This window comes from Diprion similis, chromosome 1 (genome assembly GCF_021155765.1).
Source record: "Diprion similis isolate iyDipSimi1 chromosome 1, iyDipSimi1.1, whole genome shotgun sequence".
NCBI lineage: Eukaryota > Metazoa > Arthropoda > Insecta > Hymenoptera > Diprionidae > Diprion > Diprion similis.
The window spans coordinates 5,266,588-5,286,144 of record NC_060105.1 but is presented as its reverse complement, the minus strand read 5'-3'; the positions used below and the strand labels follow the sequence as shown (position 1 = coordinate 5,286,144).

General features: G+C 35.4%; 3 protein-coding genes across 4 annotated transcripts; 1 reads left to right on the top strand and 2 right to left on the bottom strand.

The window, feature by feature from the left end:
* Positions 1-80: 80 nt before the first annotated feature.
* LOC124405870 (tubulin-specific chaperone D) lies at positions 81-5,953 on the bottom strand. Of its 2 annotated transcripts, XM_046881144.1 has the most exons (19): positions 5,887-5,953; positions 5,409-5,788; positions 5,104-5,282; positions 4,826-4,964; positions 4,525-4,711; positions 4,195-4,417; positions 3,904-4,052; positions 3,536-3,765; positions 3,281-3,420; positions 3,068-3,173; positions 2,794-2,971; positions 2,555-2,713; positions 2,214-2,423; positions 1,909-2,073; positions 1,704-1,828; positions 1,350-1,504; positions 1,056-1,254; positions 641-943; positions 81-496 (listed from the first exon to the last, which is right to left on the bottom strand). In XM_046881144.1, exons 2-19 carry the CDS (start codon positions 5,748-5,750, stop codon positions 221-223), a joined length of 3,465 nt encoding a protein of 1,154 aa, XP_046737100.1. In that variant the 5' UTR covers positions 5,751-5,788; positions 5,887-5,953; the 3' UTR covers positions 81-220. The 2 variants fall into 2 exon arrangements, with proteins under 2 accessions (XP_046737100.1, XP_046737091.1); XM_046881135.1 differs by having other exon boundaries at positions 5,409-5,953.
* Positions 5,954-6,881: 928 nt separating this feature from the next.
* On the bottom strand, positions 6,882-8,642 carry LOC124405941. The gene is made up of 5 exons (XM_046881213.1): positions 8,401-8,642; positions 8,083-8,277; positions 7,574-7,969; positions 7,190-7,469; positions 6,882-7,099 (listed from the first exon to the last, which is right to left on the bottom strand). Exons 1-5 carry the CDS (start codon positions 8,463-8,465, stop codon positions 6,980-6,982), a joined length of 1,056 nt encoding a protein of 351 aa, XP_046737169.1. The 5' UTR covers positions 8,466-8,642; the 3' UTR covers positions 6,882-6,979.
* Positions 8,643-8,841: 199 nt separating this feature from the next.
* Positions 8,842-19,163, top strand: LOC124405863 (DNA polymerase theta). The gene is made up of 22 exons (XM_046881123.1): positions 8,842-8,933; positions 9,299-10,201; positions 10,463-10,693; positions 10,788-11,041; positions 11,146-11,278; positions 11,358-11,559; positions 11,662-11,857; positions 11,961-12,130; positions 12,230-12,497; positions 12,590-12,923; positions 13,057-13,198; positions 13,410-13,653; positions 13,783-13,924; positions 14,022-16,356; positions 16,527-16,735; positions 16,914-17,118; positions 17,265-17,446; positions 17,529-17,648; positions 17,729-18,064; positions 18,284-18,548; positions 18,618-18,838; positions 18,955-19,163. The coding sequence occupies exons 2-22, from the start codon at positions 9,347-9,349 to the stop codon at positions 19,138-19,140; spliced, it is 7,230 nt and encodes a 2,409-aa protein (XP_046737079.1). The 5' UTR covers positions 8,842-8,933; positions 9,299-9,346; the 3' UTR covers positions 19,141-19,163.
* The last annotated feature ends 394 nt before the right edge of the window (positions 19,164-19,557 follow it).

The window sequence follows — 19,557 nt, the reverse complement described above, 5'->3', positions numbered from 1 at the left end:
CTGCCATGCTGGTGTTTCATATGTATTATATTTGTTCATTCGTCAATCCTAAATTTTAATAAGTAACATCAATCCATTTCTAATAAAAGGGTTTGCAAAATTTATTCATCGCATTAGTTGATAGCAAGTTACATGTTTGTGTTAATCTCGAAGAAAATAATTATAAAAATCGTTCAGCAAAAGCATTCCTGAAATTAGTTGCACGGCATGTTTATAAGTCTCAAGATTTTTTAATCATAACAGGCGGTGCAACTTTCATTAGCTCACACAAATGATTTCTAATTGGGCGAAGAATTGTTACTGATTGCTCCCAGTCTGTCGAGTTCAATTCATTCAAAACACTGGTAAGATCATCTTCTGGAAGGTCCATATCCTCCCCATATAGCGTTAGCGCTTCATATGTGCGCACTGCGGTTATCTTTCTCACGCACATAAAATTATGGCATAAAAATATACTCAACTGACTGAATGCTCTTTTACTTACGTCACTTCGCACCTAAAAAAGAACATATTTTTATTTTTGAATACAGAAATGGTAATTAGTCAACGATTTGTGAATGTAAATGAACTCAAGCTTCGCAGTAGAAGGTTCGGAAGAAGAAGAAAGACTATTCCTGGCGAAACTTCAAAATATACAAACCTGCAAAAGTTGGCAAAAAACTCCTATGCTGCTGATGAGAAGTTTCATATTATTTATAGATTTGATTTCTCGTTTGAGCAGCGTCAAAAGACGTTGAGGAAATTCACTTTCTGGATCATCCAAAATAAATTGGATACAGCCGGAACTAATCAAGCGAACCATAAATACCAGTAAAGAAGTAATCATTCTATCATTCTTATGACTCTCTTCAAAAATATCCAAAATCTTATCACACAATTTCCGTACAGCTTCTTCATCAATTTCTTTCAAATAAGAAAAGAAGGACATGCTCGAGTGTTTTACCTAGATTTAGACAAGAAAATGAATAATAACTACAAACAGAATCGCTATTGAAATGAATATCAGCTAGTACGTTCAAACCACTGTCAGGTTATCTTTATTCAGTTAGACTTACCAATGACTCGCTCAATCCACCCACACTATATATGATCCCTCGAAGTATGGCAAGTGTATAAGATGGAAAGGAAAGCATCCTTATGAAACGTGGAAACGTCATTGATTCCATTTTCCAATCTATACTATCTCTACACTCAGTAAGTGGAAACAATTTCTTTAATTCATCATGATTTGGTATATATGGAAGTTCTGGATCACTGAAGTGGAAATATTAATGATAATACTGGTAGTGGATTATAAGAATAATTTTGGAATATCAAAAATTACGTCATTCTATATTTATAATCCAAACCTGTGTATAAGACCACTAAATACAGCACCAGCCTGTGCACGAATTCTATCGATTCTTTCAACAGCTTGCTGAGCAATACCGCCTATCACTTGTCCCATAACTTTTTCATTCAGAACCGACGTCAATTTGGCATGTGAAATTAAGTTTGTCAGCAACTAGAAAATAATCGCATTAAAGATAAATTTTACACAAAATGTACCTACGAGCAGAAGGAGGTTCTACTTTGTACTAAATATAATGCACGGTATTCCAGTGTTGAATGATGTATCAGTAGCATGAGTTCAATTTATTTTGACTGTTTATTCACACAGCTGGTTAAAATAAAATATCGATAACTTGGTATCAAGTATTTACCTGAAGACCAGCCATTGCAGCTTCTCGGACCCAAGCTCCAATATCACCTCTGCTGTCCATCGTGTATTCACCAAGAGCAAGTAAGTAACAGTCATAAAGTTCTTGCATGTACGGTTTCCATACATCTGTAATTATTCATATGATATGTACTAAGTGCACAATATTATAAAATATGATTTATTGACGTATAAGATGCAAAACTAACTTAATTCCTTGATTCCAAGCGTTTGACAAACCATTGTCAGGGAATGAAATGCTTCCTTCCGACTTTCAGCCCATTTTGAGGTGTGTTCTGTGATATGTGTACATCTGATGAGTGCTTGTATTGTATCCTTTGTTCTCTCTCGTAATATGAATAATGGATAATATCCTGTAGGAGAAAAAAGTTAATCACGATCTTAATAAGTATAATTGTGTACGTGAATTTGGAGCAAATAAAAAATGTGTCCACCATAAATCAATATGCCGTACACAAATAAGATCTTACTTAACGAGTATCAGCTCACTTACCAATAGCCTGAGCAAAACCCATTCTGTTTATTTGATTATTAGACCTCAAGTTATCCAAATAACGATCAACTATTGCATTGCGGGCATCTGGACTTATATGAGCTGAAGTATAATATTCAGTGAAAAAGTCAGAGTGTGCTTCTGCTGCTTTCAACCTAATGCCAGCGACTTCATGGCTCAGGCATTCTTCCAGTAAACCCTGCCAGTCATCTTGTAGAGCAGAATTAATCAATTACTGACACTTTATCTATATCGTGTAATATTGCCTCATGATGAATTATGGGAAATTCACTTGCAACAAAATTCGAAGAATGTGTAATTTATTTGGAAAGTTTACTCACCGATAATGTCGGTGGAATGAACGGGAAAATGAACACGGGCACACTTTCGTATAAGAACTGCACACGCTTGCTTCATCAACTCTCCACCCAATCCTTTAAATTGCCCTCGATTCTTGAAAACTCGTACTGCATTAGATATTTGATCTACGGCTGGTTTGCCTAAATACGAGTAGGTGAAAAAAAACACGATCAAAATACTTTAGAGTTTAAATGTGAAAATTAAATAAACCAACACCCACCAATAATGTTTTCAATTTTCTCATCAGAGGCAATGTCCAATGCTTCTAGAATTTCAGCAATAGCTAAAACTGCTCCATGTCTTATATTCAAGTCAATGGAACTTAGCATATCAAGAAGATTTGAGAGTACCGTTTCAACCATGTAACGAGGATCTTTGGGAGTCAAGTTGCAGAGAGCCTACAAAATGAATAGAATATGGTGTTAGAACAAATTTTGATATTTTCGATATATGTACATAAACCACAATCTGCTTATTATTATTACTCAACCAACCTTGGCTGCAAGTTCTCGAATAGCAGTATCCCAGTGTGTTACTTTTCTGACTAGCAAGTGATCAATTAAAGGTTTCGTGTATTCCTCATACTGTGCTATGTGAACGCTGAGAAACAATGATTACAAAATTACTAACACTGATTGTTTGGATCTCAATAGTACAATCACGCAAACTTGTAAAATATATGCATTCAAGGCAGAGAAAGGACTTGCCTAATTTTTAGGTAAGCGTTACTCCGTACTCCAACTTCGAAGTAATCGGCAACAGTGAGGATGTCTATTCCATGTGGAAAGTTCCCCTGCCTACCAACGTTCTCTTGGAATGCGGCTGATGCAGCTCTCCGACAATTGATCTAGTATTTTTATTTCAGTTATTATTCATTGTTCACCAATTACAAGAACTTACATATCCACATACTACACTAATGCCAAAAATAAAGTACAGACATAAATTACAATGCGATTTACCTCTCGATCAAAAACGGCTACAATAAGCAGAGTAGCAGCAATCTGATTTACATAAGGTAATAGTACTCCAGATTCAAACGCTCTTGCGAATGACCAACAAACATAGCACGCTGCATCTCTGATTATCGATCCGACAGAACCGTAAGCTCGAGGTTCATCAAATACCAATGCTTGAAGTACCAAAGGAATAACATCTCCCAATCTATGGGGTAATAATAATCCTCTTCGCCCTACGAGTCACAATGAGTAGTAAGAGTCATTATTTGCATAGAAAAATCCACTGCCATATCCACCATGATTAAGACAGCATCCAAATGATTTACAATGTATAGAATATTGAAATACAGTTTAAATCATTCTGCTTTTACCTAATTCAGCTAATGCTAGACAACCACCATGCCAGGCAGAATCTGATTCACGTCCAGAAAACAAATTCAGTACAAATCCAACTACTTCATCAGCTAGATCAATTGGCAAGCGAGCTGTTACTCGCCCGATCCCTTTCGCTGCAGACCATCTGATAAATTATTCAAATGCACAATTGTAATGAGTAATACCAGTAATACTACACATAAGATATGTTCGTGTAAATGTAGAGCCTATGAATTTCAAGAAGGCTTGACATTTGTACTAAAGACATCTTATAAACGAAAATTTACCTGATAGTAATGCTTTTATCACGAAGACCTTGTATCAGCTGCTCAATGATTTCTTCTGTTGCTGGAGGAATATCGTGGTCTTCAGTTTCTTGGGAGGTCATTTCATTTGTGTCCCCTACACTCATGGCTGTTAGAATCTTTTTATTCTCAGGTAGCAAACTTATCGGCTTGCTTGCTCTCTGATACCTCCAATCGGCTACTTTAGCTCGTAGGAGAACAAATCCTATATTTGCGTATTATGAAGAAGAGATAAGATTATCGATTACAGTTTGAATACCAAACACTGCATTTTTTTTCTCACTAGCGTATTTGTTATGTTTATTTACTTACCAATTCGCTGTATTACTTTCAGTGCAAATTTCCTAACAAGAGCATCTGGATTATCGCTCAAATTCATCTTCATAATTTTATCTAATAACATTTGACTGTACGGCTTCAGATCTTCTCGAGCACAATGTTTCAATATTGAGGAAAGTATTGCCAAAGCGCCGTGAGTTGTAGAATTAACTTCCAAACTCTGATAAAAATTTTATTGTTACCAAAATAGAAATTAGAAACAAGTTTTTATCAAAATTGAAATTGACAATACACGAATATTGATCAATCAATGCTTAAACATTTCAATAGTTACCTTGCAACACCATGTGATAATTTCTTCTAGATACAATTTCTTAACGTCTGAACGATTCAGAAAATTGGCAATCAAAAATACTGCCGCCACTGAACAAACGTCTTTTGATAGGCAATACAGTTTGCATAACTTCAATATCCTGAAAAGCACTTAATAAATTTGACGTTCAACAGACGCAGCTTGATGGAAAGATGTCTTATTAATCACTTATGTTGATTATTGCAGAGAAACTGCACAACTGAAAACCTTATCATATTTAATACGGAACTCTGTAATACCTATTTGTTATTGTATCTTCAGGTTTGATATCATTCGAAGTTTCCAATCGAGATAAAGGAAAAGGTATTTTGGAAATAATAGACAGCCAAACAAGAAGTACATAACGTGTTTCCCAAGTAAGCGAATCATTTGGGTCTTGCTTTTCCAACATACGCAAAACTGGCACAAGATCCATAACCTAAGTCAAACGTAAATTTCATTACATCAGAGAAACCGGACTCAAAAAGTTAAATGACCTGTCGAGGTAACTCGCACAAAAATACAACAAGGATTTTTTAAAAAATTGTCATATACCGAAGCTTACCTCGTGAGGAAGATAAGAGGCAATTTTCTTATATGTTTTGACAGACATGATGATGAATATGTATTTGAAGACGTTGTGTTTTACATCCTCAGAAACATTGTCGTCTCTAACGATGTTCAACATCGAACCTAGGATATCGTCCAAGTATGGATCTAGCAAATGCGGTTGATCTTGGTATTGAGACAAAATAAAGGTAAAACGCTCATGATTTCTTTCAATCTGTGCCGGAGTCAAATCCGAATTTTTCAACATTCCAACCAGTGCTGTGACTTCGTCTATTTCTTTGATCATGTTATATCCACAGCCCATGCTTTCAGGATCAGGTCCATCGTTGAGGACCATTTTGGTTATATGTCTACTATCGAAGCAGAAGGAATGGCCTGTTGAATGAGTATATTACAATTTGATATTCCCTTTCAATCGTGATAGAATGTTGTAAGCTCCATTTATGGCAAATAATCCGAAGTCGTTTACTCACTGATCCGTTTAATATAAAGCCGTTTGTTCAATCAGATAGGATATTTTGACAGGTGACAGATAGTAAAGTGTTCGAAAACATGAAAAACCGTACTCATCACGAAAAGTTAGACGCGATAGTAGGACCTACCATCTAACTATATAGTCGTCTAATTTCATCTGCACAGCGCTTGGATCGACTATAGGCTATGCATTTGCGCACAGTTTGAAATATATCAGTGACATTTATGCAATCACTTGATTTTACTTCTACTTACATCTAAGCAATAAAGGAGAATGTTAATCTTAATGCTGAAAATGGATCTTCAAAGTATACATACATTAACGAACAGTAAATTTAATTTATTTAAAAGGCATCATTGTCCATTATGACACATTGTTCTAGATATAAATCTTTCAGATTTTCGTAAGTCACTGTTGATAAATCGGCCAACAAAACTTGGGGAAGGCAGAATTTTTTCTAGGTGTAATCAGTTAGCTGAGATAAGTATACAAGACCTCGAAACCGCTGTTAGTGAACGGATTTCAGGTATAGCTAGAATATTTTACTTCACCAAAATTTTTGATAAAAACTAAAATCAAAGCTGGGGAATAGAAAAACTTCAATGATTAAATAAGATTGAGATCACCACTGTTTTATGAAGCCTAGTGCGATTGTTTTGTTTCAAAGTTAAATATTATCAGTATCCCATTGCGATCTAGTCCAGTCAGATCTAGTATGTGAAAACAATTCAGTCATTCGCTAGTAATTTGATGGAAAAACATGTCCAAGTTGCGATCCTCAGAAGGAAGGGCACACCCAGTGCTTGATCTAAAATATAGAGACATTTCAGTAACAATTAATAACACAGCTGGCTTTGGATTTCCAGAAAATTATATCTAAATTACCCATTATGCCAGTTTCTCCTTGATCAGTACCAATCTTCTCACCAACTTGGCTTGCGGTGCTATAACATCATTAGATTCCAATGGTAAAGGTTCCCCCTTACATTTTTCCTCAGGAAGTAAGGACATAGACGTTCTTCCAGTGAGTAGATCCAGACAAGTGGTACAATAATAAATCCAGCAATGTACGCCACAGCCTTCTCAGGATATTACAAGATGGACCAGTTTTTGCTGGCGACATAATCGTGATCTCCCAAAAAATGCGCCACTTGGTTTGACTGATTTTGAGGCAAACAGTCTCTTTTTTCAGATGAGTCTGAGTGCCCACACTAGGTATACAAATACAATGTTATTTTCAAACCCAAGTACCACATCTTATTCTTCAACGTAACGTCTTGAGTGTTTACACAGCGACTTACCAATCGAATGGCTGCAGAATCTCTTGTCACGATCCTGTTTTTCAAAAACTTCACAACAGTCTTGAGATCTGTTACTCGCTTCTCCAGTCTTCTATTGCGCTGTTGCAGCACCTTCATGTTCCTTCTCATTTTTTTAATATAATTGTTCACAACGATCCAGCTCTTGGAATCCTGCTTCACATCATTGCATTTGAATTGTTTAAAGTCTCCAGGGTAAACTAGGCGAGGCTGTTTTGGAAGTGAAGTTAAGTCAGTTTGTATTGACTCCGTATTGTAGACTCTATAAAAATAACATATCCATAAAGGACACAGTCTAGCTGCATAATTATAAAAATGTAACATTGAATGTATAGTTAATAAAGTAGACCTAAAGAATTTACACACCTTTTAGCTGGTCGTGGAAAATGTAATTGTCTGTCGGACTGACTCTGATTGTGAGCTTTTTGTGCTGGGGTGCTAGAACTAGTACTTGCAGTAATGATCGATGTTGTAGTCGGAATTTCAAGCGATTTGGAAAATATGTAAGGAGTATTTTTATCCATCTGGATAAATTGTGGCTTTGTCGCAATCATGTAAGGTTCTAGTGTGACAGATGTGGAAGCTAAAATTTCAAGATTCAAGTTTGCAGATGAATTGCAAACTAATTGTCCAACTTGAGCATCAGTATCTGACTGACCTAGTTCTGGCTCCATAGCCATGACATTTGCTGAACTGTTTACATCTGAACTTGAGGTTCCAATTCTCTGATTGAAACGCAATGAAGTCGCGCTTTTGAATTTCCTGTTGATTCATGCTCAAATTTATTAAATCAAGGGAAATGATCTTGTTAAAGCCTTATAACTCAATCTCAAAGATCGATTGGTAAATTAAATTTGTGTCATATGACTACATACTTGTCAGTCCTATCAAAGATGGTTGGAATTGTATCTGGCATCAAGTACCTTCGTACCTTATCTCCAGAAACCTTGTACACAAACTTGTCAGGAGAAAAATGTTTACTGCATAACATGCTCCTCTTCCCAGGGGTCCATGCTTCACGCTGCACAGCATTCCGCCACTTATTTCTGCGCTCTTCGTTGGCAGGAAATCTGTCATTGATGATGTATCGTTTGTTATTGAAAATCTGCATTAGCATGATGAAATTTTTAATCGATGAGCAGTACGGTGAAATTTCTCATAGCATATAAATATTATAGATAAAGCACACCTACTTGTGAAAAGTTACGTCTTCCGTCACTCCGTATTGTTCACCACAAGCTGAACAACTAACCACCATAGTTTTTGCGAGATTTTATCTGTCGTGGATAAAGTTGTGAAGCGTCTTTTGTTGTAATCCTAATCGTAATTATTATTATTGTTTGACTCTATAAAAAATAAAAAAATAAATAAAAAATTCAATGCAAGAATCAATGCTCTCGTCTCTCGAGTGAAACGTGACGAAGCATCTGATTATTGGCCTACGCCAAGGTCACGTCTCTATTGGCGAAGAAAAGATACAGCTGTTCTCTTTCATTTGAAACCGCAATTTGATTGGAGCATTCTTTCGTATCAAAACTACAATTCGTTGATTCAGTTCGCAAGTTTCCCGGCTTTACCAACAGGTGAAACCGTAGTCGCTTCTTGTTGGATTTAAAATTTGAATGGAAGGATTGTTCAATGTTTACAATTCAGACATTCGGCATGCCGATTCATGATCAACTTCACGTGGACGAAGAACGATAATGTTCTTTGATTTATTCCTGAGGTGAGTGAAAAATAATTTAGTTAATACAAATTAGTTTTACAACATACAGAAATTACGGCGCTACTCAATTTTCTTGACATCAGCGTTTGTCTGATTATAACCTATGTTCTCAACTACTTGTCTCAACGGTTTAAATGTAGAAAATCATTAAAAGTAATTCGTTTACGAATGTGTTTCAAATTTGTCTTTGAACTATAACAATAACCAGGGAATATTTGCATTATCAATGCATGCTACATGTAATAATGTGTCAACAATATACAATGAAGAAGTATCACTAGCTATCTGGGAAGATTCTCTAGTTTTTCGATTGAATAGTTAACAAACATACCTATTTCAGTTAGATTAATCTATTTCTTTTACAGATGATGTTACCATGGTGAAAAATATCTATGTAACGTGTCTGCTCCAAAATGAGCGGAACGACAATAGGATCATTTGGGGAGCAGACCTTGGATGCATTATTAGAAGCCGAATGTTGCAGCAATACGAAGAATAATTCAGTAAATAAGAGAGGAGCAAATAATTCACGTTACTGTAAACCATTTTTTCTTCCTCTTCAAGAAATAAAAGAGAATTTCACCGACGGTTGTTCAAAAAATAATCATCCGCCTCGCACAAAGAACTGTCCAAAATTGGTGACAAATGATGATACCAATATTGAGAAATATTTTCAAGAAAGTATACTTATATCCAAAACTGATACTTCAGGTTTACAAAGTGAAGTAATTTGTGCGAACGATAATGTTACGTCAACAGAAAAGAATGAAATTGATTTGATTGAAGATTCGAGTGGTAATAATAGATATTTATGCAACAAGAAATGTCAAAGTTCCAAAAAAGAATCTGTTGGAGCATCTGTATCCAAACAAGATCGGGTGAAGTCATCTGAAGAATTTCTCATAGTCAAAAGTTCAGATGACGAGCGGTCCAACAATAGTTCACGTGCAGTCGCCAACGCGAGAGGCTTGCGGAAAAAATTTATATCAAATAACACAAAGTTGAATGACATTAATTTCATACATTCATCATCCAATGATAAAATTGTAAATAATAATGCAGTAAGCATTGTCAACAAGAAATCCCAAAATGTGCAGGTTGAAAAAAGAACTCAAAGTAAGCAATTCAGTGACATGTTACAAGCGTGTGCGCAACCGTCAAATAATAATTCAAATTTAATAGCTGAGTCAGTCAGCGAATGCTCCATAGTCAACACGCAGTATCGTTGCAATTTATCTGTATGGGGGTTGCCACCAGATATTCTCCAGGTTTGTGACAATTCTTTTCTTTGCAATGACAAGTTTTTTTTTCGTGGTGTCATACATGAAATAATTACATGAATTAATTATTAAAGAATTACCCTAGATCATAATTGTACTATAGTCACCCACCTTTCAAAGGTGGAGCAAAAAAGTTCTTACAAGGTTCAGCAGAAATTGTTCATAATCATATTAAGCAAAATTATGGCATTAACCTGATCAATTAATTCATTACTCACTGTGAACCTTTCCTGATCAATTTGTGCCCAGAAATATGAATCGAGAGGCATGACAATGATGTTTCCTTGGCAAGTGGAATGTTTATCCAATTACCGAGTGCTTGAAGAAAACAAGAACTTAGTTTATTCCGCACCAACATCAGCAGGGAAGACTTTTGTTGCAGAAATGCTTGTCATAAAAACGGTCTTGGAACGTCAGAAGAAAGTAATTTTCATCCTACCATTTGTCTCAGTGGTTCGAGAGAAAATGTTTTACTTTCAAGTGGGTGACAAACTTTTTTACTTGTGTATTTCTACACTGATAAATTCATAAAAGAATGAAACATGAAAAATGTATTGAATTTATAATTCTTCAGGATTTGCTGTCGAGCAGTGGAATTCGAGTTGAAGGTTTCATGGGTGGCATTGCCCCAGCAGGAGGGCTGGCTGCTGCCCATATAGCAATAGCAACCATTGAAAAGGCAAATTCGTTGATTAATCGATTAATGGAGGAAGGAGATCTTTCATCTTTGGGAGCCGTAGTTGTTGACGAACTTCATCTACTTGGAGATCCACATCGTGGTTACCTGCTCGAATTGCTTCTAACAAAACTGAAATACATGACTCTAAGGTGAAAATATATTCTACAGTTCTTTACTCCATTTTGTAAAGTTTACTTGAACCGGAAGAAATTCTGAGTTTCGTCACCACTTAATACATGGCAATATTGTCTAGGGAAGAGCATGTGAAAATCCAACTAATTGGTATGTCGGCTACACTTCCGAATCTCTCAGTTTTAGCTGAATGGTTGGATGCAGAGCTTTTCAGTACAGAATTCAGACCTGTCCCTCTAAATGAACAATATAAGGTAAACTTAGTATTCTTGAAACAAACAAAAAACTCCACCTTTTATCACAAACTATCCCTAAAGATACTTGTACTTATAGGTCCACACAACTATTTATAATAATAAATTCGTACCTGTGAGAGATTTAGATCCTTCACCTGAACTACCAAACGATTCGGACAATATTCTTCAACTTTGCATTGAAACCATATCAGATGGACACAGTACATTGATATTTTGTCCTACCAAGAACTGGTGTGAGAAACTAGCCCATCAAGTTGCTGCAATGTTCTTCAAGTTAGGTGAGTCTTTCACGAAATTCAACAGTCGGTATAACATTCAATTAAGTTATCGCTTTTCCATCTATTAGGTATATTTCTTGTCTTTAATGTTACTTATCTCAGGTAGTGAAAAAACAACGCTGGGCAAAATTCTTAAGAACCAATTAGATTCGAATGCAATAGAGGAAACACTTTCGCAATTAAAAAGGTGCCCTGCTGGGTTAGACGATATCTTGAAGAGCACAGTTTCATTTGGTGTCGCATTTCATCATGCAGGTCTCACCATGGATGAACGCGACATTATTGAAGGCTCTTTCAGGTATTATTTCGTATTTGATCATATCACTGTATTATGTAGCTACATAATAAAAATAAAAGTGGAAAAACTTCACACCCATAATTCCTCCCTGGCTATACTACAGAACTGGATCACTCAGAGTTCTCATAGCAACGTCAACTTTGAGTAGCGGAGTCAATCTACCAGCCCGAAGAGTAATTATCAGATCGCTAATGTTTCATGGGAAAGTAATCGATACTTTAACATACAGGCAAATGATTGGACGTGCTGGTCGGATGGGAAAGGATACTGCAGGTTTGTAATAAATGTGGTGCTATGTCAACATGTTAATTTAACTCTTTCTTCTTCTTTTTTTCCTGCTTGAATTAATTTCTGCAACATGTTTTATTATAGGTGAAAGCATATTAATATGCAAGCCGAATGAAAAAATAGCAGCAGAAAGTTTATTGTCAGCGCCTTTAGATCCAGTAGAATCTTGTTTAGAAGGTTCAGGACCACTTATCAGAGCACTTTTAGAAGCTGTGGCGAGTGAAGTTGCTTGCACACCTGCGGATATTAATCTTTATGCAAGATGCATGCTGGCTAGTTTCAATCCGGAAAATAACGTTGATACTCATACAAAAGAAGCTATGAACTATTTAACTATAAATGAATTTATCACGTGAGTGGAACGTAGCTAAATGATTTCGGGTTCCAAATTTCATTGCGATAGAACTGTATTTTTGATATATGTGGGTTTTTTTTTGTTAACAGAGTTCAAGAAACTAAAGAGAAAGAACAACGGTGGGTGGCAACAGCACTTGGCAAAGCCTGTCTTGCGTCATCAGTTTCTCCCGGAGATGGATTATTTTTATTTGAAGAATTACAAAGAGCAAGAAAATGTTTCGTTCTTGAAACAGAATTGCACATTATATATCTGGTGACTCCATTTCATTCTGGTAATTTAACCGGGCAAATAGATTGGATGATTTTTTTCAACTTATGGAAATCTTTATCCGAATGTGAGCGCAGAGTGGGACAAATGGTAGGAATTGAAGAGCGCTTCTTCATGTCAGCTATTCGTGGAATTGCTAAGCATGGAAAACAGGTAATTGTAGACTGCTACTTCCTTTAATTTAATTACAAACCAATGACAAAGTGTTTCATTGCAGAATTATTTTCTTTCAACGATTGAATGAATAATTAATGAATTACTATCTGTGAATCGAATCTTGTTTTAGCAAAACATACATAGAAGATTCTTTACTGCATTAGCCCTACACGATTTGGTAAGAGAGATGCCATTGACCACTGTGTCAGAAAAATATGGGTGCAGTCGAGGGGTTTTGCAAAGCTTACAACAATCTGCTTCGACATTCGCTGGTATTTATTACAGTACTATAAAGTTCCTTGACGTTAAATTTTTAAAAGAATTTTAGACATCTATGTCACAATCTAAAGCATGAACCACAAAATCTTTCTGTTGAAGTGATAGCGTCTATTATTTCTCTGACTTTGAATATCTAGATTCAAGCGGTGATGTGTTTATAGTATAAAAACATTTTTAAAAAAATGTTCCTATCCTATCCTACAGGAATGGTGACGCAATTCTGTAAACAACTAGGATGGGATTGCATGGAATTGTTATTTTGTCAGTTCCAAGCAAGATTACAGTTTGGCGTTTGCAGAGAATTATTGGATTTGCTACGTCTCCCAATGCTCAATGGTCTTCGCGCTAGAAGTCTCTATAAAGAAGGAATTAAGTGTGTTGCGGATCTAGCCACTGCTGATGAACTTTCTGTTGAACGTGCTTTACACAAAGCTCTACCTTTCGAAAGGTAGGAAAATTTATTAATTATTTCTGCATCACAGCTAATGACGTATTGTTATGCAAAACATAGTAAAACCAATTCTGCACTATAAACATAGTATATTTTACATGTGCTAACATTTTGTTTCGCTTTCAGCGAAAAAGAACAAGATGGTGAACACATACTAGATGCTGCCAAGAGAAATAAAGTACGAAGTATATTTGTTACTGGCAGAGATGGTTTAACTCCATATCAAGCAGCAGTCTTGCTGGTACAAGAAGCACGTACTTTAGTGCAGGTTGTAGTTTCACATATTTTTGTGCTATTTTGGTTTTTCTGTGCAAGTTTTTTTTGTGTTCTACAATGAAGTGTTTCTCTTAATATTTTCCTTACAGCATGAATTGGGCGTCAAAGAGGTACACTGGAAACAAGATAATGTGAATTCAAGTAGCAAACTTGGAACAACATTAAACGATAAGAGCAATGCATCGGCTATTCAGGATCATTACATTAATCAAATAAAAAATCAAAGTGCTACAAGTATTCCAGCATCTATTAGAACGGCAAGTTCAATAGAAAAGGATGCTACTCCACAGGATCACATGGAGAATAGTAAAACTATAAAAGATGTACGGAAATCAAATAATGATTTAGTGGATGCAATACAGCTAGCAGAAAATTGCCAAACTGGCAATGTCATATTGACCGCAATTTCTGAACTAGAGTCACATGGAACAGAACGTGGAAAAATTAAAATGAACAGCTCAAAGATCACTCACCATGTTTGTAACGAAGAAATTGATTTAGGAAAAAAGTTACGGGAGGAAACACGGCAGATTGAACTTAATAATGATAAAATAATTCGAGGAGAAAAGCATGGGAATAAAATCGTCAAAACTAAGCCCAAATTCAACCTCTTGGGTGCAAAACGAAAAACACAACGAACTAAAGATAGTATGATATTGATATCTAGTGACAATTTTCAACAGATTGGAAGTGAAGCAACGACTTTTTCGTCCCCAAAATCTCTCGAAACACCACATAATGAGCGAAGCAAAATTGAAGGATTGAATAATTGTCCAGATAACATAAAAAGCAACAATGCTGGAAGAAACTTACAGGAAAATGGTGAAAATATTTGCAATAAAATCAGTGAAACGCCAAGTCCTTCTAAGATGGTTTTGCCAGACTTCAAATTAAGTATTTCACCAGTCGTTACTTTGGAGTGGTTATCTTTTAATGAAAAGATCTCTAATAAGAAGTCAAGTGATGGATTACGAAAAAGTCTCAAACCAGAATCATTTCCAGAGCAAGGTCAAAAAAACCGCAGGCTCAATGATGAAAAGAAGGTATCACTTTCACGAAGTCCTAGTTTATTTGGAGATAGTTTATATTTGGATTCACAGTTCTGCAATGAACTTGAAAAAAATGTTTATGGATCGTTAGATATCAGCAAAGTTAGAGACACGGAATATTCAGCAATCGATAGCCCGTCCATCAGTTTACAGAATCCTAATGCTGCAATAGAAACTAAAGAAAAGACGCCAGAGATAATTGTGCAGCAAACCAGTAGTCTTGGAAAAAAATTTTCATCTAATGCAAATAATACCATACAAAATCGTGCAGTTGCTCTAGATCCAGACTTGAATAATCATATTTTTAACAGTGAAGAAATTAACTTCACATGGAACAGTACTACATGGGATCATTTGAAGGAATCGAATAGCGTCTTGAATTTAAATTCTGGAAAAAAAAAATCCAATCTTCAAATGACTTCTAATGATCTTGACATCAGTGATGAGATAGCAGCAACACCAATGATGCAAAATAATCGCTTGAAATCCATTTCCTTAAAATCAAACACACAAAATGTACGCAATGTAAAGCTTATAGACAATTCGGAAACTCGCAAACGTAAGTTTAACGAGGCTAACTCTTTGAGTGACAGTAGTCCAGTTCTCAATGTACTGAATCTCAGTCATAATCGGAGATTATCGTTTGGATCAAATAAGTCAGATTCAGACGATCTAATTGCAGCATCACAAAATTTGGACTCTATTAAGAATACCACAAAAAGTAGAACTAGAATAAAACTGGAATCGTCAAAGAGAATTACGATCAATAAAAAGCAGCGCAATTCAACACTTGCAAAGTATAACGAGCAGTCAAATACCGTTAAAACGAAGAATATTGAGTTGATAAGAACCGGCAATGCTAGCTCTAAAAAAGTTTTGTATCAAGAGAATTGTAGTACAGATAGCGTCGTGTCAAATTCAGAAGAGGATTCTCCTATCCAAAGAATGAGAGTGACTCAAAGCCTGCACAAGAGAACTGTCAACTCATCATTTATCGTTCAGAAGATTGAAAACCTGCGAAAACATAAAAAAAGGTGCCTAAGGTCTGATGTCAGAGGAGAACAATTAAATTCAGAGCAAACAGTGAATTGGAATGTCTTAGACATCATTAACGTAACTTTAAATGACAATATATTCAAATTATTCAGTATCGAATTGAAGCAGAAGACTGAAATTGCGATAGCTTTGGCTCACAATAAATTTGTAAATGATACAATTGGTATTGGTAGTAAATTAGTTTCGGGATCGGCAAGCAACACGAAGAATAAATTTAAGAAAAATGAAAGCTGTATTTACTCAGACACCGTTGTCAACGGAGTTGCCATTTCTTGGGGCAGAAATGTTATCTACTGGATCTCTTTTGAAAATAGGAAAGGTGAGTAGTGTCTGACCGTACCAATTTTACCGGATTTATACAAATATCCTTCTTAACGCCTATAACTTTATTGCTTCGTTGATAAAATATTGATCGTTCATTTCAAAAATCGAAATATTCTAATATTATTGACTCTTAGTCTGAAAATTTTTTTTAATATCCTTTTCCAGATGGAAATATTGCATTGAAAGACCGTCTGCAACTCTTACGAGACATATTTACGGATTCATCGGTAAATGTACGCTGCTATGGAAGCAAGGAAGTATATAAAAAACTTCACCTATGCTGTAACATTACCCCTAACTGTAGATTCCTCGATCCAAAAGTAGCAGAATGGTTACTACAACCTGAGACTAAAGAAAGCAACATTTGTGACATGGTAAGGTATAAACGATGTTTTAACAGAATGCAGATAATATATAATAGAAATGAAATAAATTGTAAAATCTGAAGCAATCAGTTCTATCCCTGCAGGTTTAACAAGCATTCTGCATATATCTCTCTATACATGTTCAATAGCATGATTTTTCCCCTGTACATAATTTTTTTTTCTGCAGGCTAAGACGTATTTTCCACAAGGTGCTACTATCTTACAACACGCAAGTTCTTCAAAAAGCTCTGCTGGTATCAGTTCCGGAAATGATGATTATTTTTTCAATAGACATAAGGCTGCCGCAGAAGCAACTGTAACATGGCATGTTACTAGTAAGCTTATTGAAGAATTACACACACAGAGTCAAACATTATTCAATACATTCGAAGGTGAAGAAATCTTCTTTTCAGATAATTGAAAATCGTTTTGCAAAGTCACTACACGTTCATAAACCATAGATAACAATTGAAGAACTGAATACGTGTGACAAATTCTATTCACTATTGCTTTAGTAGTTTAAAATTTCTATCAACAGATGTGGAGACCAAGGTGGTATCAACACTGGCTCGTATGGAACTAACAGGAATAGGTCTAAATCTTGAATCACTTCAAGAGCTGTCTGCTGTTCTCCAGGAAGAAATGTCATCATTGGAACAAAGAGCATATTCGTTAGCTGGGCGAAAGTTTAGTTTCACCTCCTCTAAAGAAGTGGCACAGGTAAAGTGACATGAATATTAATTTGATGGGCAAAATTTGGTGCGAATACAAAATTATTAATATTTTCCATAACTTGTCACAGGTTCTCGGCATGTACAAGGGAGTTAAAGTCAGCACGAGTAAAGCTGTACTAGAAAATTCTGATAATCCAATATCCAAACACATTATGTCTTGGCGAAAACTTAATACAACGCAGACAAAAGTTAGTCTATCGTTCCAAGAAGAAATTGCTCAAGTTTCAATAAAAATATCTACATGACACTAAGCATGTTTTCTTTTCAGATGGTATTTCCATTATTAAATCTGGCGCAACAAGGGCCACGAGTTCGAGGATGTTGTCTAACACGTACAGCCACTGGCCGTATATCAATGCACGAACCAAATTTACAGAATGTTCCAAGAGATTTTAATTCCGAAAATAATAGTTTTGTAATTAGTATGCGCATGGCATTTGTTCCCACCTGTGGAAATATCATGTTATCGGCAGATTATTGTCAACTTGAGCTGAGAATATTGGCACATCTTTCAAAAGATCCCGTCTTGTATGAAATAATGAAAAAAGATTCTGACATTTTCAAGAATATTGCTGCGCAATGGAACCACATAACTATAGATGAGGTACGAATTGTTTGATACAGTCTCCTATACCAATAATTTATAGATTTTCCCTAGATTATTCAATCGTCAAACAAATTTCTGTTTTGAAATGACTTTTAATTTGTAACTGTCTGAGATAAGAAAAAACATCCTGATTTCAACAATAACTACATGAAGTAGAGGTTTTATAATATCACGTTTGATTTTACAAAGTAATCAACGTATACTTTGATTATTTAGGTAAATGATGATATACGTCAACGCACAAAACAGCTTTGTTATGGAATAATTTATGGCATGGGTTCAAGGGCTTTAGCAAAGCAATTATCAGTTACTGAATTAGAAGCAAGCAAGTTTATGGAAAGTTTTATGGGAACCTATCCAAACGTGAATAATTGGCTTAATCAGGTGATAACCGAAAGCCGTGAAAACGGATATGTAACGACTCTAATGGAAAGGCGCAGATTACTTCCAAGTCTAAATAGTGAGATAAAAAGCGAAAGATGTGAGTAACGACTGATTTTCTCTGCCACCATTTTTCTTCCAATTTAATGCAAACGTTTATTTACTGTAGCTCAAGCAGAGAGGCAAGCAGTGAATACAAAAATTCAAGGTTCAGCAGCGGACTTGGCTAAAAAAGCGATGGTTATAATCGATGAAAGACTGCAGAAAGAGTATCCAGATGCACCTAGAGTCATATCAGAAATGAAAACTAGAAAACTGAGGAGCAGCAAAGATTCGCAGAATAGAGGGGCCTATTTAATACTGCAACTACACGACGAACTCTTATACGAGGTCAGTTGTTATATTATTGGTAGTTAAATATTTTTTCTTTATAAGTCTCTGCATGAGGATGAATTGTTACATGAGAATGAAATCAAAATAGGCAAATAAAAATGATACTCTTACAGGTAAACGCAGCAGATCTTGATCGTGTTGCAGCAATCGTCAAGATTTCAATGGAAGAAGCGTATCAGCTAACAATACCATTGCCTGTTAAAATCAAAGTTGGTCCGACATGGGGCAGTTTAACGGAATACACTGTTCAAAAGCCTATAGAATCATCCGAATGTGACTACGTACGTTATAAATGTTGAAAGATTTTATTTATATTTATTTATATTTATATCGCTTTTGCGAACTTTTATATGTTAAGAATATAATTAGGTATGTTTTATAACTGATCACAACCTTTATAAGATCCAATAATTGTAAATATTATTTATGTCAAGTTCTCAATTTCTTTAAATAGGTAATTGAGGTGTAATAGATCTCATACATTGAGTAGAATCAAAACATTGAATAATAGTGGTAATTCTATATCGATAATTCGTGTAATAGTGATTTAGGTGGATCAAGTTTTATACGCAGGAAAAAAACATAAGAAAAATTGAATTTTTAATTTTTATACTACTGTTTTTAATAATAATTATATTTAATGCAGTGTCGACTAATCTTCAGATTACTGCTATTACCGAATCAATTTCTATTCATTGAATTTGTAGAAAAATATA

Coding starts and splice junctions, on each gene's coding strand:
- LOC124405863 (XM_046881123.1), top strand. CDS start 9,347: ATGAGCGGAACGACAATAGGATCATTTGGGGAGCAGACCTTGGATGCA. Junction 10,202..10,462: donor TGCCACCAGATATTCTCCAG/GTTTGTGACAAT, acceptor ATTTGTGCCCAG/AAATATGAATCGAGAGGCAT. Junction 12,131..12,229: donor GATGGGAAAGGATACTGCAG/GTTTGTAATAAA, acceptor GTTTTATTATAG/GTGAAAGCATATTAATATGC.
- LOC124405941 (XM_046881213.1), bottom strand. CDS start 8,465: ATGGTGGTTAGTTGTTCAGCTTGTGGTGAACAATACGGAGTGACGGAA. Junction 7,970..8,082: donor ATCTTTGATAGGACTGACAA/GTATGTAGTCAT, acceptor ATGAATCAACAG/GAAATTCAAAAGCGCGACTT. Junction 7,470..7,573: donor TTTCCACGACCAGCTAAAAG/GTGTGTAAATTC, acceptor TTATTTTTATAG/AGTCTACAATACGGAGTCAA.
- LOC124405870 (XM_046881135.1), bottom strand. CDS start 5,750: ATGGTCCTCAACGATGGACCTGATCCTGAAAGCATGGGCTGTGGATAT. Junction 2,074..2,213: donor GGGTTTTGCTCAGGCTATTG/GTAAGTGAGCTG, acceptor TTTCTCCTACAG/GATATTATCCATTATTCATA. Junction 944..1,055: donor GTGGATTGAGCGAGTCATTG/GTAAGTCTAACT, acceptor GTCTAAATCTAG/GTAAAACACTCGAGCATGTC.